Here is a 17,318-nt window from a genome sequence, read left to right on the forward strand (position 1 = left end):
CATCATCTTCCTCACGTGCATGGCCCTTAGCAGTCCTTGCTAACAAAGGCATATGGGTATCTCTGAAGGCAGCCCATCCCAGGGCCTGGCTCTGATGGCCACATGTTCCTCCTCCTGGCCCTTCCTTTGGGGAGCTCGCAGGGCTCAGCAGCTATGGCCAGATGCAAGTCAGATGGACAAAAAGAAGACACAGGAGACCTAAATACCGTTCATCAGTCGGTAGATCTTAACAGTTCTAGTTCAGACTTTATAAATCTTATTCTCACAAACACAGGAAACATTCACAAAAGCTGATCAGAAAGAAAATGTTAAATTCCAGAGAGAAAAAATATTACAACACTGCTTACAACTAGGAATTTGTGACAGCTAAAAGAAAAGCTGATGTAGGAAATAGTAGCTGTAATTACTAGAGCAATAGTAACTTTAAGGTATGAATATAAATAGAGCATGAAGCGAACATGAAGAATAGCAATTGAAAAATAAGAAATTTAGGGGCTGGGCCATGTCTGTAATCCCAACAGCCTGGGAGGCTGAGGCAGGAGAATTGCGAGTTCAAAGCCAACGTCAGCCTTTAGCAAAGTCCTGAACAACTTAGAGACCCTGTCTTTAAACAAAACATAAAAAATGGGCTGGGGATGTGGCTCAGTGGTTAAGTGCCCTTGGGTTCAAGCCACTGTAGTGGGAGGAAAAAGCAAAAAAAAAAAAAAATTTTCAACAACAACAACAAAAAAACCCCAAGAAATTTAAAAATCATAAGACTAGATGAGTTGAGCAACTTGTTTGGAAAGTAGAGTGTAACAGACTTGGCCCATCACAGGCAGAAAGTGTAAGAAGACTAAACTCCATGGAAGGAAGGAATTCACGAAAAAGTCCTAGGCCCACTTTCCTGTGAGACCGTCTTTCAGTCCTGGGGTTGAACCTGGCCATGTTCTACCACAGAGATACATCCCCACCCCTTTTTATTTTGAGACAGGATCTGACTGACCAAGTTGCCCAGGCTGGCCTTGAGCTCTCAGTTCTCTGCCTTAGTCTCCTGAGTAGCTGGGATCACAGGCGTGGAATAACAGACCAGTGAAAGACCCACTTTCTGAGACCTTCATGAACTCTACTGAGACAACGTTACGTAATTCTTGGAGAGAAGAGAAAGAGAACCACATTATCTTGTCATCCCAGCAACTTGGGAGGCTGAGGCAGGAGGATGGCAACTTAGCAACTTAGACCCAGTCTCAAAAATTAGAAATGGTTGGGGATGTAGCTTGGTGATAAAATGGCCCTGGTTCAGTCTCCAGTATAATCAGCCGAACAAAAGGAAAACAAATACCCCCCCCCCACCAAATCACAAAAACACTTTCCACATTATTTTTATGAAACAAGCATGACATCATACTAGATTCTGATAAAGAGTACTTAAGGTTTCAGAATATCCCTTTTTAGTATTGATGTAATACCAAATAAAATATTAGCTAACAAACTCCAGCACCATGTAAAATTATACCCAGGGCTAAGCGAGATTTACTGTAGTTGATTCTAGAAAGTCCAACAATATATTGTATTAATAGGTATTAAGGAGAAAAATCAAGTTACTCTAGATGCTGAAAAAGCCTTTAAGAAAGTTCAGGGCTGGGGCTGTAGCTCAGTGGTAGAGCGCTTGCTTAGCATGTGTGAGACGCTGGGTTCCATCCTCAGCATCACATAAAAATAGATAAACAAAATAAAGGCATGCTGTCCGTTTACAATTACAAAAAAGAAGAAAAGTAAAAAAAAGTTCAAGTTGGGCACAGTATTTCATGCCAGTGGTCACTCGGGAGGCTGAGTCAGGAGGATTGCAAGTTTGAGACCTGCCTTAGCAACTTAGCCAGATCCTGTCTCAAAATAAAAAAATTAAAAGGAACTGGGGATGTAGCTCAGTGGTAGAGTGCTTACCTAACATGCTTGAGGTCCTGTGTTCAATTCCCGGCATAAACCCCAACCCTTCCAGTGAATACCCATTCCTGATAAAAATAAGAAAATAAGAATTGATGAATTCTTGCTTGCTTTCTTTTATAAATTTATGCAGTACTGGGGATCAAACTCGGGAACACTCTACCACTGACCTATATTCCAATTTTTTTTTTTTTTTTTTTTTTTTAAGACAGGGTCTCACTAAGTTGCTGAGACTGGCCTTGAAGTTGCTGAGACTGACCTCAGCATCTTGAGTAGCTGGGATTCCAGGTGTGCTACAGTGCCTGGCTTGAATATTTTTGTGGTATTTTTGGATTGAACCCAGGGGTGCTTTACCACTGAGCAACATTCCCAATCCTTTTATTTTATTTTTGAGGCAAAGTCTCACTAAGTTGCCCAGGCTGGCCTTGAATTTGCTGTACTCCTGCCTCGGCCTCCCAAGTTGCTGGGATTGCAGTGGGGCTTGAATATTTTCTTTCTTTGTGTGGCAGATTGAACCCAGGGCCTCATGAATGTTAGGTCAGTGCTCTACCACTGAGCCACATCCCTAGCCCTTGAATGCTTTCTTAATGTGACAAAATTTGACATACACTTTTTCAAAAGCAAGCATATTAATAAGGGCAGACTAGTTTTTACTGAGAACAGGAGCATGACAAGAGTACCCATTGAGGAATCTGTTATTTAATGTTGGACTAGAAATATTAATGCAGCAAGATGAGGAGAATGAGAAGCAAAGCCTTAGAAAGGGAGTTAAGCTGTGTTTGTAGATTAAATATTATGCTAGAAAACTCTAGAGAATTTGTGATTATACTAAGAAACAATAATTGGAGCAGGCTATAAAATTTACATACAGAAATGAAGTCTTCAGAAATGCAAACTTGTAACCACTCATGGTAGTTTCTTTTGCATAGCAGCAGAGAAGATAAAATATTTAGTAATAGTTACAACAGGAAAAGTACAAAAGATATATGGGGAAAATTTTTTTAAAACACTTCTGAAAAATGCAAAAGTAGGCTCGGATAATTGGGGAGAGATCCCTTGTGGGTTGATTATTGGGTTCATATATAAAATGTCAATTCTTCTTCAGTTTGTTTATAAATTTAAAACAATCCTAGGAATTTTTTTATAGAACTAGACAAGTTTGTACATAAATTCATATGGAAAAATGAAAGTATAATAATCATTAGGCATATACTGTACAGTTACAGGTGGGGAATTTCTGTTTTATATTGTTTTGAGCATTCAGTAGTTAAGACAGTGTGGTCCTAGCACATAAACAGCAGTGGAAGAGAGCAGAAGAACTGGAAATAGACTCAGGAGAGTTTTTGTAGATGATGTATTAAATCTCAAATCCCAGGGGCAGAGATTGACTTTTTTAAGAAATGATACTAGGACAGCTGGGTAACTATTTAGGAAAATATAAAATTAGATCCTTACATACATTACATACAGAAATAAACTGCCAGGTGCTGTGGTGCACGCCTGTAATCCCCGTGACTCCAGAGGCTGAAACAGGAGGATTGCAAGTTTGGGCCAGCCTCAGCAACTGAGCAAGAACCTGTTTCAAAATAAGAAATGAAAAGGACTTGGGGGTGAGGGAACTTTGAATGGGTTGGAGAACTACATAAAAACTGTGAATCCATAGAAGCATTAAAGAAAAGAGTAGTTGAATTCCTCTATAACCTTAGGAGAAGATAAAGATATGCTTTTGAACTGGAGCTCAAATCTGGTTTCAGTAAAAGATTGGTAAAGCTGACTGTGCAGAAATTTAAAATCCTACCGTTAAGTTGGTTATGGTGGTGCATGCCTGTAATTTCAGAGACTTGGGAGGCTAAGGCAGGAGGATTGCAAATTCAAAGCCAGCCTCAGCAACGCAGTGAGGCCCTAAGCAACTTAGTGAGACCCTGTCTCAAAATAAAAAGGGCTGGGGATGTGTCTCAGTGGTTAATCATCTTGTGTTCAATGCCGATACCCCCTCCACCAAAAAAAAGTCCTGTTCTTTAGAGCAAAAGATTGTAAGCAAAGTTGAAAGACAGTCAATAAACTGGGAGAAAATATTTGCAACATATATCACAAAATATTAATCTTTGGTAGTTAAAGAACTTTGGTAGATCAATTGAGGGAGTAAAGACCAAAACTGATAGAAAAGTAGGCAAAAAACATGAATAGGTAACTCACAAAAAAGATATAAAATGGACCTTAAGCGTGTAGGAAGACGCTGAACTTCACTAATAATGCTAGAAATACAAATTAAAAGTACATCGAATTGTTTCTCCTAGGGAGATTGACCAAAAAAACCAGTTTGGAAACATTTCTGTTGGGAAGTCTGTGGGAAGCAGAGACTCATACATGGCTGGTAGGGAAATCCAGTATTATCTAGGCCTAAATAAATAAGCCTTGACCCAGCCTACCCATTTCTAGGAATTTATCCTGTAGATGTGCTTCTCACCATAGGATATTATAGATGTTTGAGTCTACTACCATTACATTGTCATTTATAATTGCAAGATATGCTAAAAAAGTAAATGTAATTTTCAGAATAATGTACACCACACACAGGAGATTGAGTAAATTTTGGTACATCATACTATACAGACATGAAAAAGAATGAGGAGGGTATCCAAGTGATTCTAAGATATATTAAATGAAAAAACCCAATTGTGTAAAGGATTATCAGTGCTGTGTTATTTCCATGAAAGCAGAGGAAATAAAAAATACAAATGTAAAAACACAAATCGAAAACTATTAAGAGTAATATCAGAGGGTGTGTGGGAATTGGGTGGGTGAATGAGAAATGAAATGTTAAGATATTAATGTTTTAAAAAATAAAATCAAGCTGGGTGTGGTGGTGCATGCTTGTAATCCCAGCAGCTTGGGAGGCTGAGGCAGGAGGATCGAAAGTTCAAAGCCAGCCACAGCAACTTGGTGAGGCCCTAAGCAACTAGGTGAGACCCTGTCTGTAAGTCAGATATAAAAATGAGGTGGGGATGTGGCTCAGAGGTTAAGCACCTCTGGGTTCAAACCACAGTATCAAAAAAAAAAAAAAAAACTCGAGACAAAATGACAAACTTTCAGATGAAGTAGGAAAATGTGTGAGTTTCATTCAGATGAATAGTTTTTGAACACATATTTTGACTCTATTCATTTGAAGACAAGTAGCTATAAAGAAATGTTGAGGGCTGGGGATGTGGCTCAAGCGGTAGCGCGCTCGTCTGGCATGCATGCGGCCCGGGTTCGATCCTCAGCACCACATACCAACAAAGATGTTGTGTCCGCCGAAAACTAAAAAATAAATACTAAAATTCTCTCTGTCTCTCTCTCTCTATCGTTCTATCTCTTTCAAAATAAATTAAAAAATAAAAAAAAAAGAAAGTTGAATTGTAGTCTTGGGTTTGTTTTTTATAGTCGTATGGATTAGCAATTTTGAGACATTTTCTCTGTATTTGGGGATTGAATAAATAAGTACATTCTGAGCTAATGGGAGCCAGGTTTCTGCTGTTGGAAAATGAAGTCCAGGGTACAAAAATGGGGGAAGCTAGGATGGACTCCGGATGAACTGGACAAGAATTGTATATTAGCCCTCATGGCTTTCCATATGTGTGTACACTTAGAAGTGCATGTGAGGGCTCATGTGTGTTTTCTAGTCTGGCTCTGTGGGACCATTAGGAACAACACACACGTTCCCCCAAGTGGAACCTGAGTCCTTTGGAGAAATGGCTGATTGTGTTGCTGGGGCAGGAAAAAAGCCAGACTCATTGAACCTAAAGGTAGATGAGTCCCAAGTATAAGGTAGTGCTCAGATAATGATGGTGACACCGAGATGACATGAGATGGAGCTCTCACTGGCAAATAGGGGCCATTTGAACATAAAATAATGATCAAAATGATAATCCAGGCTGAGGCTGTAGCTCAGTGGTAGAGCACACTTCCTGGCATGTGTGAGGCACTGGGTTGGATATTAAGCACCACATATAAATACATAAAATAAATGTCCATCGACAACCAGAATACATATTTTAAAAAGATGATAATCCACAAGAATCATAATATAAATAAATTGGAAAGGCAAAGATCTTTCTTAAAGCACATGCTGACTGATAAATGGAGGAGAATTGGAAAGGAGAAAAATCACTGGTAACCGTCATGGCAGTTACTGAGTCAGGCAAGAGTCAGCCATTGGTGTTAAACTAGTAGGTGAAGAACTGGAGTTTTAATGGAAGTTTGATAAAGGACAGGATTTTTACACAGTTTCAGAGTATTTCCCCATAAAATATTAATTACACTAAAAAAATAGAAACATTACAGATGAGAAACCTTGCAGATATCACCACCATTAACTGACGGTTTAACATCATTTACTGCTGGCTAGAGAGAAGGTCACCTCTGTTGTATCTGAATTCAAACATGAAAAAACAACAAACCAACCCAAATAGAAGGCCCACTCTGCAAAATAACTGAGAGGTTATTTTGGCACCTTTAAGGTACCAGGATCACGAAAGACCTAGGAGAAAAACAACTGGAGGAGGACAGAGATAGGACCACCCAGAGTGCCAGTGACCCTGGGTCAGTTTTCACAGTGACAAGGAAGGTTACTGGAACATCTGGCAAAATTTGAATAAGGTCCTGTAATAGAAAATAGCATTGATGTTAATTTCCTGGTTTTGCTATCACCGTAGTTATGTAAAGAGAAGGACCCTAGTTTTGGGAGATGGGCTGTGAGGGTAGAGAAGCATCATGTCTAAGAGGAGGGTGAGGAGAGAACAGATGAGCTTCAGTAAAATGTTAATAAATGAGGAATCTGGGTGAAGGATTCATGAGTGTTTTTTTGCAGCGGGTTTTTGTTGCTTGGTGCTGGAGATCTGCTGGGGTCACTGGCACGCTGGGCCAGTGCTCTGCTGCTGAGCTACTGCCAGCTACTGAACTGTTTCTGAAAATTTTATGTAAGTTTGAATGATTTCAAAACCCAAAGGTAAAAACAAATTGTCATGAATAATTCCAGATTCAAATTGTCCAATTTTAGAACCTGTGGAGCAGCCGCACTGCTGGGGCGAGTTTCCCACTCCTCCCTTGGGGTAGGCTGCTGTCCCCCATCCCCGGGGGAAGGGCTGTGTCCTGGTGGAGTGGAGCTGTCCAGCTCTGTGACTGGAACAGGAATGTCTTGCTCTGTGTTGCAGCTGCGTCTTTTACTTGTTTCTGTCATTTTGAGCTCAGGAGTAAATTTATTCCTACAGATTGTGGATGAGCGAGACTTTTTCGAGATCATGCCCAATTATGCCAAGAACATCGTTGTTGGCTTTGCGAGAATGAATGGGAGGACCGTTGGAATTGTTGGCAACCAGCCCAAGGTGGCCTCAGGTAGGATGGGAAGGTCTGATAAACCTTGCCAGGGCTACCCGGCCCACGGCATCCGTTTGCCCTTTCCTCTGACATGTCTTTTCATGACTAGAAGAAAAACTCAAGTGGTTGTTGTCAAATCAGTTTTTCTTTTAAATTTTTATTTTTTCAGTTCCTCTTTGGATACTAAATATCTTCAACAGGGCTCCTTGTGTGCTTCCCCCTGTGTAAGGGTGTGCAGATGACCCTTCTTCTTAGCTTGTAGGGTCTTTAATTTTTAGAGGCTGGCTTTGTGCCCTGCCATTACATAACCACTTCACCCGCTGAACTGTGAGCTCTGAGGGGAGGGGTGTTGGTGTCCTATCCACCTTCAACACTGGCCCTGGGTACACAGTACGTGATAATAGCATCTTGCTGTGTCTCTTCCACAGCTTTCTAAAGGTGATGGACCCGAGTGACAGCCAGGGGGTGGGGACTCCTTGTGGGTGTGTGCTAGGTGGGGATGGTGGGGTGGGGACTGGGGTACTGCTTTCCTCTTCACAGTTTCCCTCTTAGTATTTGTTTTTATTTTTTGTACTGGGGATTGAACCCAGGGGTGCTCTGTCACTGAGCCCCTCCCCCAGCCCTTTTTGTTTTGAGACAGGGTCTTGCTAAATTGCTGAGGCTAGCCTTTTTTTTTTTTTTTTTTTTTAAAGAGAGAGAGAGAGAGAGAGAGAGAGAGAGAGAGAATTTTTTTTAATATTTATTTTTTAGTTCTCGGCGGACACAACATCTTTGTTGGTATGTGGTGCTGAGGATTGAACCCGGGCCGCACACATGCCAGGCGAGCACGCTACCGCTTGAGCCACATCCCCAGCCCGCTGAGGCTAGCCTTGAACTTGGAATTCTCCTGCCTCAACCACCCAAGTAACTGGGAATTTAGGATTTGAATCCCTGTGTTGGAAGAACTTGTCCTCCCTTATTTACCCAGCCTAATCTGTTATTTTTGCCATAGCAGTTTTCCTAGAATGTCATATGGTCTGAATCCTCTAGTATACCGCCCTTTCAAATTGGCTTCTTTCACTTATTAATGTTTTTAAGGTTTTTCTGATTCATTTTGTGACTTAATAGCTTCTCCCTTTTAATGTTGCATGATAGTTCATTATCTGGGTGTACCACAGTTTATCCATTCATGTACAGCACAGTGTTGATTTTGCTTCCTTCCAAGTTTTGACTTGAGTAAAGCTGCCACAAGCCTTCACGTGCAGGTTTTTCTTAGATGTACATTTCCACTCTGCATACACGTATGTGTACACATATGGTTCTGGAGATTGAATCCAGGGCCTTGTGCATGTTAAGCCTGAGCTTTTATGCTAGGCTACATTCCCAGCCCAGTTTTGAACTCATTTGGGTAAATGCCAAGGAGGCTGATTGTTGGATTGGGTGGCAAGGGCATATTTAGTTTTATAAGAAACCACCAAACTTCCAAAGTGACTCGTTGGTTTTGCGTTTCTGTCAGCAGGTTCCTCTTGTTCCACGTCCCTTGCCAGCTTTGCTTCTGTCATTGTTCTGGATTTTGGCCATTCTGATGGGTGCTTCTCGTTGTGTGATTTCCTAATGATGTGAAGTTGAGCATCTTTTCATATAACTCATCTGTTTATCTTTTTTGATGAGGTATCTGTTCAGGTCTTTTGCTCATTTTGCTTCATATCAGTATATTAAAGTTCAAATAACTTTGTGCTGATTATAGCTAGTTTAATCACAAACAAACTTTTTGAGATTTACCTTCCACAAACCTTCTGCAACTTACTTAAACATTCAAAACTTCTTAATATCCTTAGTTTTGTCCTCTTTCATCTTGGACGTTAACACAAGAATATTACTTCACCAGACAAAATACTTTCTCATCCAGAAACATCTCTTTTACCTTTTAATTTTCCATACTAAAATATATTTCCATACATATAACTTTCTCTTATCTTTTCTAGTTTTGGACCCTTTCTTAAATTCATATACTGAGACAGACCTTATGAATGTTATCTGTGCATTTAATTTACACAAGATATTTTATCTCAAGAGAGGGTTGGACAGTCCAGCATATACAAAAAAAATATATATATGCCTTAATCATTTTCTCCCATTCAAGGAGTTAGAGCACCGGATATTTTTGAGCCTGACCTGTGTCCATTATTATTATCACATGTCACCAACTTTGAGTTCCCCACTGTCAGTTGTGCCCAGAGGCTCCTTTGGGGCCTCTTCCTTATACTAGGCATATTGGTACCCACTGGAGGAGGCCCTTTCCATCCTTTTCTTTAGGCTCCTTGAGATCCCTTTGAGAGGCCGCCTACAAAACACAGGTGGGCCTTCGTTTCTGCCTTTTTCTTTTCTGGGTGCAGTTATTTATTCGACCAGTCTCCCCAGGCCATTAATTTGATGGGATACTATTAGAGCAAGAACTGCTTTGACCCAGTGTGAATATCCCCTGCCCAAATGTGGTGTCCTGTCAGATCTTAAAAGGGGAGACTATTCCTGTCCCCAGGTCATAAGCTGACAGTGCTGAAACCTCCTGCCACAGCACCTGTGGCTAGCAGCCTCCAGCCCCAGGGGCAGGGCAGAGGCCAGGTTCTCTTTGGCCATTTTTTTATAGCCCAGGCAGCTTTTCTGGGATTTTTTTTTCCCAATATAGGGCCGGTGTCTTTTACCCACAGTGAGATGATCTGTGGCTGCCTGGGGCCAGGCCGAGTGCTAGGACTGCCAGCCCTGGATTTAGAAGACCGAAATCTATTTTTAATGCTTTCTTCTGGTGTCCTGCTATCCTTGCCCACCAGAGGCATGCCTTTTGACACCTTCAGCTTATTTCTTGACAGTTCAGCCTCTTATCACGCTCCTGCATCAGTGCCTGTGCACACAGAACCCCTGACAGACCAACTTCAATGACAAAATGGTATAGTAATCCAGAAAAACCATTTAAAGCCCAGATTATATTATAGCAAACCCTCTTTCTCTTAGACAGGTTTATCCCTATAGGTGGCCCATGCAGCCAAGATCTCTCTGCTCCAGAGACTAATGGTAAGATCAGTGTGGCATGGCTCTTGTCTTAAAGGGCCAGTAACAGACAAAAAAAAAACCAAAAAAACAAACAAAAAAAAACCTAGATCAAGAGGATCACTGAAACCAGGGCTGATAGATGGGAACCTTTAAAACAGACAGACCACATGTAAAAATTTCTTCCACATACTTTACCTTTCACAGACCAACTCCAACTGCAAGATTGTACGATAATGTAGAAATCTACTTAAAAGCTACATTATTACAGTAAAACATTATCTTAGACTGACTTACAGATGGTCCTTTCTTCAACTCACTTTACCTCTGACAGACCAACTCAAATTTGTACAAAAAAGAAAGAGAAACAACCGGAGAAGAGCCTCAAAACCAAGGCTGACAAATGTGAGCCTTTAAATTAACCAGCCAAGGTCTTTCCCAGGAGACCACCTATATGGTCAGTGCAGTACTGGCCATGTCTTAAAAAGGGCAGATTCAAACAGGACAGCCAGCCAGAGGGAATTCCCAAGCCCAAGGCCAAGGCCAACAAACAGGTGAGAACCTAGAACAGATCAGAAGGGAGTACACATCCTTGGGTTCTTGAGTTCCGCTTAACCGTGATTCCTACACCACCAGTGGCACACAGATGTCCCCAGAAATAGAGACCAGATGTTCCCACAAAGAGGAATCAGGTGTGTGGAATCAGGGGTCTTGGAGTGCACACAGGAGGACTTGCCAGGTGGCCAAAGTTATTGGGACTTTCCTGAGTTCGGTTTCCTTTATCTCAAAGTGGACCATGATGGAGCGACCTGTGCCGTTCAGGGAGAGAAGGCAGGAGTTCCCCAAAGCAAAACGAGCTTCGGCAGCTGCTGGGATGGTCCCTCGGTCCCTCCCTGTACTCACAGGAACAGCTCCTCTGGTTCACCCATCTCCTGACTCTCTTGCAGGTGGCTCTCAGCAAGCTCCTCAGCATGGCAGTGGGGTTCCTTCCATAGAGAGCCAGGGACCAAGAAAGCTGGGACTGCTCCCGGGTCCCATCTGGGTCGCCAAATATTGCCAAAAGCTTGGTCCTTGTCCTCAATGCCAATCCAGTAATGAGCACATGGTTTTGAGAAAAAGGAAAAAGAAGGTTTATTCTTTTGCTATCAAGGAGAAACACGGGGGGCTCCTGCCCCAAAGGCTGGGATTCTTCAGATGTTATTTCTTAAAATTATCTTGGTCCCATTTTCTCAGTCTTCTCCTCCTGGTCCTATGCTGTGTAAGTTGGTCCACTTGGTGGTGTCCCTTTAGGTCCCTGAGGCCTGTTCATTTCGTTTTTTTTCGCTGCTGCTGCTGCTAAGATATTGTAATTTTAGTTGTTTGATCTTCATATTCCCTGATCTTTCTTCTGCTTGCCCAGATCTTCTGTCGAGCAGGAGAATGGAATGAATTTTTTCATTTTTAGTTATTATACTTTTTTAGCTCCAGAATTTTAGTTTTATTTATACATATAAATAATTGTATTATTTCTTTTGCTTTCCTGCTTTCTTTCTTTCTTCTTTCGTTTTTGTTGTTGTTTTGGTACCAGGGATTGAACTCAGGGGCACTTGACCACTGAGCCACATTCTTAGCCCTATTTTATAATTTTCATTTAGAGACGGGGTCTCTCTGAGTTGCTTAGTGCCTCACTTTGCTGAAGCTGGCTTTGAAATCACAATCCTCCTGCCTCAGTCTCCTGAGGTGCTGGGATTATAGGCATGTGCCACTGCACCCAGCTCTTTCTTTTTTGGGTAATAGGGGTTGAACTTAGGGGTGCTCTATCACTGAGCTGCATCCCCAGCACTTTTTATGTATTTATTTTTTCTGAGACAGGATCTCATTAAGTTGCTGAGGCTGGCCTCAATCTTGTGATTCTCCTGCCTCAGCCTTCTGAGTTGCTGGGATTACAGGCATGCACCACTGCACCTGTTCCGGATGTGAATTCTTTCTAGGTATATGTACCACACGTATTTTTTTTCCTGGTCTATTCATTTTCTTAATGGTGTTTTATCTCTTTTTTTTGATGCACAGACATTCAGAAAATTGATGAAGTCCTGTTTTTCTGTGTTTTAATTTCATTCTCTTTATCAGGTTCCATTCCTTTCCCTCATTATCTGCTAGTTTTTAACTGTGAGGGGATATTGCCTTTTGTCAGGTGTTTCTCTGTATTTATTGAGATAGTTGTAGAAAAAAATTTTCTCCATTATTTAATCATTTTATTGTTTTTCACGTGTTAAAACCAACCTTGAATTCCTTTGGTAAGCCCTACTTGGTCTTGGTGTGCTACTGGTTATATATTGCTGAGTTCGATTTAGTGATATACTTTACTTAAAAGGTAAGGGTCTTTACTCCTGTATCCAGGAGGGATGTTGGTCTGTGTCCTTCTCTCTCGGGGCCCTACACTATTTCAGCCTTGGGGTTGTGCTGGCCTCAGAGAGTAGGTTGGAAGCTCGCCCAGGGGAGATTCCCTGCTTGGGCTCTCACTCTGTGCCATTTGTAGATGCCATGCACTTGGTCCTCCTGACTCTGCTTGGGAACATGCTATCCCTGTTTGCAGGCGAAGCTTCCCCTGAGGATACATAGCTGTAAATCGTGGAGCCAGAGGCTGATGCTAAGCCCCAGCTGACTCTCCTGGCTGATCACTGCCACTGATGTTCCCACCGGGGCATGCCAGGGCTGTGTCCAGCAAGGGAGCCTCTGAGTTGAGGCTACTCCTGGGCCTTCTTTGGCAAGTGCCAGGCTTGTTCTCTATCCTCCTTGTTTTTCTGGGAGCATGAGGGTTCCTTGGTACCCTTGAGAATGAGACTGTGGAGCCTTCACAGAAACCAGCTCTGGATGGGAGGTGAGGACGTACTGTCTGGGTTGGAATGGAATTGCCCAGAAGCTCAGCATGGTCTCTCTCTCTCTCTCTAGGGTGTTTGGACATTAATTCATCTGTGAAGGGGGCTCGTTTCGTCAGATTCTGTGATGCGTTCAATATTCCCCTCATCACCTTTGTCGACGTCCCTGGCTTTCTTCCTGGTGAGTCGCTGGCAGAGGTTGGGGCCAGGACAGGTGGCTTTGCCCAGTGATGGAGGATCATTTGCACCGTCTCTCAAGGATTCGTGACTTCTGCATATTCTGGCTCCCAGGAGACGGGGTTGTGTGAGGGTAGCTGGGTGTCCCTCTCCGGGGTGCACACCTGTGAGGCTCTCCTGTGTGACCCTGACTCTTCCTCATGACCCAGGCACAGCACAGGAGTACGGGGGCATCATCCGGCATGGCGCCAAGCTTCTCTATGCGTTTGCTGAGGCAACTGTGCCCAAAGTCACCGTCATCACCAGGAAGGTGAGGCCCTCGCACTGGAGATGTGACCCCACTTAGCCTCCAGCAGCCTGGCCAGGTGCCACCAGGGCTGGCTGCGGTCGTCTTGTGCATCCCTGTGAAGGAGGAGCCTTCCCCCCTGCAGCCGTGTCTGGGGTCCTTCCAGAGGGAATAGCAGAGGTGGGAGGAGGCCAGGACCAACAGCCTGATTATGAAAGACCCCCTGCCTCAGCCTCCCGGACCCCAGGAGGGCTCTTCTTGTTCTCCATCCCCGTGTCACCTGGCTCCCTGGGTCTCTCAGGGTGTGATCTGGTTGTCTCAGGCTCTAATGTTGTGCGTTTGGGTCTGTCCTTAGGCCTACGGCGGTGCCTATGATGTCATGAGCTCGAAGCACCTTCTTGGTGACACCAACTATGCCTGGCCCACAGCCGAGATCGCTGTCATGGGAGCCAAGGTGAGGGCCACCAGCTCACCCCCCTCTCCTGGGCCATGTACCCTTGGAGCATAGCTGGGACTTGTTGGAAAGAGGCTGTGGCCCCTGGATGGGGACTGGAGGGAGTGGGGCTGAGTCCTTGGCCAGTCTCTTTCCTGGGCCTCTGAGGCCAGTCTGCCTCCATCAGGCACATGCTGGTGTCTTTGGGGCAGGGAGGGTGAGGCAGGTGAGAGGAGGGGAGTGGAATCGGCCAGAGGGGCTTTAAGGATGTGGTAAAAGGGAAGAGAACCGAGTCCCCTGAACTGACCATGGAGAGCTTGGACACCCCTGCCCCCACCCCAGCCCCCAGGGGGACCCCAGAGCCCCGTCTTTCAGCTCATGAGAAGCTGACCTCAGGTTCTGATCCTGCTGACTTTGGGACAGGTACTTCCTGATGCTTGGCCCAGTCCCTGCCCCCTCCTTGTTTTGAAAGAGCTACTGGGTTGAGCCAGATAAACTCCTAGGGTCCCCAGGGGTGGACCTATAGGTGCTGACCTGGAAGCCAGGCCCTTTCCATCTGCAGCTTAGCCTTGCTGTCTGCGCCAGTGTGTGCTCAGGGCTCAGGGTAGCAGAGAAGGAAAATGGCACTTTTAATCCCCTTGATGCAGCGGATGATGAATTTACAGGTGGGAAAGAGGCTGGATATCTTGGCCTCAAAGAACGTGGAGTGAGGGTGGGATGGGGTTAGGGGCCCAGCCAAGCACCCCTTCATGTGGCTCTTGGGGTCCCGGTGGTTGACCCCAGGCAGGGCCTGTCCCTGTGCTCCGGCCTCTGGAGCTGACACTTCCCTCCAGTGCTCTCTGATTTGCCAAGTTTGCAGCCACACAGTGATGAGTTTACTGTCTGCTTGGGTCTGGGACCCTGTGCCAATAAACTGGTCACCCCTCTCCTGACAGGGTGCCGTGGAGATCATCTTCAAAGGGCACGCGGACGTGGATGCTGCCCAGAGAGAGTACATCGAGAAGTTTGCCAACCCCTTCCCTGCCGCAGTGAGAGGTGGGGACGGCAGAGAGGGCAGCCTGGCCTGCCCGGTGGCTCACCTGGGGCTCTGTGGTACAAGGTGGCCTCAGTGTGTGGTGGGCACTGGCTGTTGGACACACTCTGCCCACATGGCCTGTCACCCTTAATGAGCCTCATCCAAACTTCTTTGCATGGGTCCCAAGGGTAGCAGAAGGACAAGGGGGAGCTGCAGGATCCCCTGAAGCCTAGGTTTGGAGGTTGCCAGAGTCACTTTTTTTTTCTTAAGAATTTTTTTTTTTTGCAACATCTTTATTCTATTTATTTAATTTTATGTGGTGCTGAGGATCGAACTCAGGGCCTCACATGTGCTAGGCAAGCGCTCAGCCACGGAGCTACAGCCCCAGCCTGCCAGAGTCACTTTTGGTGGGAGAAGCAGCAGTTATATTGCAGAAGGACTTGTTTATAGGGAGGGGAGAATTGTAGCCATCTTTGAAAATATAGATATGTTTTCTTAGTTTCATTTCCCATTGAATTCATCTTGGCAGGGTGGAGGCCTTGGAGCAGGCTGGGGAGGGAGTTGGATTTCCTTTTTCTTGCCAAGTGCTCCTAGGCTAGAAATCGGGACCTGCCAGAAAAACAGGCAAGCCCTGGGGTGCAGGGGAGGGTCACAGGGCCCAGCACCTCCATGCCAGATTGGGCCCTGCTCACATCGTTGGCCCTGGGGATGGTACTGAGGCTGTGCCCAAGGCCTGGGTGGGATGGCATCATCAGGCACCCAGTAATCTCCTTCCTGTCCTTCACCAGGGTTTGTGGATGACATCATCCAGCCCTCCTCTACTCGCGCCCGAATCTGCTGTGACCTGGATGTCTTGGCCAGCAAGAAGGTACAGCGTCCTTGGAGGAAACATGCAAATATTCCATTGTAAACAAATCAAAGTGCTGAGTTACTCTCTGGCCATTTGTAGCCCAGCCCTGCCATATGCATTCACGAAAATCTGGGACTCTAAATACCCGTAATAATTTGAAATAGTTAAGTTTATTAAATTCTAAGAATATCTCATTTGTGCCTTACTGTAAAATTATTTGTTTTATTAAAAATCTTGATTGGTATTTTTTTGAGTATCAATTTCATTTTTCATGGCGGAAGTCTGGAAAACCAAGGAAACTGGAAAGAAAACAGGATAGAGTATTACCACCTAGAGCCAGCCAGTCTTCATGTGGCACAAAGGTCTGGGTGTGGTGAGTGCTCCCCAGAGGCTCATGTGCTGGAGTTAGGTTCTCAATGTAGTGATGTTGGGGGGCTGGACCTTTGAGAGGTGGGATCTAGAGGTCCAGCCTCCCAGCATCACTGAGATGATGTCATTTGAGGGTATGTTGTCAAAGGGATTGTGGGATCTCAGTGTCTCTCTCACTTCCTCTTTGGTGATATGATCTCCTGTCACGGGCTTCAGTTCATGTGACTCAACCAACAGGGACTTCCCCTTCTGTCTCTCTCTCTGTTGCTATAGGTACAGTAGAATGCACGGGCTTCTCTACCCCTGAGCTGTATTCCCAGCCCTTTTGATTTTTGAGATAGGGTCTCACTATGGTTTCCAGGCTGGCCCTGCACTCGGGATCCTCCTACCTCAGTCTCTTAAGTGGCTGGAATTATAGGCATGTGCTACCATGCCCAGCTTCACCTCTTTTATTGTAAAATTAGCCCACTTTAGGCATTTTGTTGTAGTAATGAAAAACTACATAATACTTCTATGTATTTTTCCCCTAAGAATTGATTTTTTTAATGTATCAATGAGATAATATGTTTTTAGGGAAACTTACTTCATAGGCTTTGGTTTCCTTACTGGTTTTGATCCTTATCACCACATAAAAATAAATAAAATAAAGGTATTGTGTCCAACTACAACTTAAAAATAAGTATTAAAAAATTCAGTCTCTTCATTCCTTCATGCATTGTTGAGGTAAAGTGAGCTGTTGGTGATTGTAGTCTATGTGTCTAGCAGAATGGAAAGTAAGATGTAGTATCCCCTATTGATTTCATTTATTTCCATAAATGTGTTCTCACATTTTTTTTTTCTTTTCTTGGTACCAGGGATTGAACTCAGGGACACTCAACCACTGAGCCACATCCCCGGCCTTATTTTGTATTTTATTTAGAGACAGGATCTCACTGAGGTGCTTAGCACCTTACTGTTGATGAGGCTGGCTTTGAATCACCATCCTCCTGCCTCGGCCTCCTGAGAAATGCCACCGCACCAGCTTGTTC

General features: G+C 44.2%; 1 protein-coding gene across 1 annotated transcript in view; it reads left to right on the top strand.

Moving 5' to 3' along the window:
- Pccb (propionyl-CoA carboxylase subunit beta) overlaps window positions 1–16,148 on the top strand; it is a 60,700-nt gene extending 44,552 nt beyond the window's left edge. Inside the window, exons 10-15 of the mRNA XM_026383826.2 lie at window positions 7,173–7,296; window positions 13,234–13,341; window positions 13,547–13,647; window positions 13,979–14,077; window positions 14,992–15,091; window positions 15,860–16,148. Coding sequence (XP_026239611.1) covers window positions 7,173–7,296; window positions 13,234–13,341; window positions 13,547–13,647; window positions 13,979–14,077; window positions 14,992–15,091; window positions 15,860–15,981 — 654 coding nt within the window. The 3' untranslated portion in view covers window positions 15,982–16,148. The remainder of the gene's footprint in view (window positions 1–7,172; window positions 7,297–13,233; window positions 13,342–13,546; window positions 13,648–13,978; window positions 14,078–14,991; window positions 15,092–15,859) is intronic.
- The last annotated feature ends 1,170 nt before the right edge of the window (window positions 16,149–17,318 follow it).

Source organism: Urocitellus parryii, chromosome 2 (assembly GCF_045843805.1).
Source record: "Urocitellus parryii isolate mUroPar1 chromosome 2, mUroPar1.hap1, whole genome shotgun sequence".
NCBI classification, from domain to species: domain Eukaryota; kingdom Metazoa; phylum Chordata; class Mammalia; order Rodentia; family Sciuridae; genus Urocitellus; species Urocitellus parryii.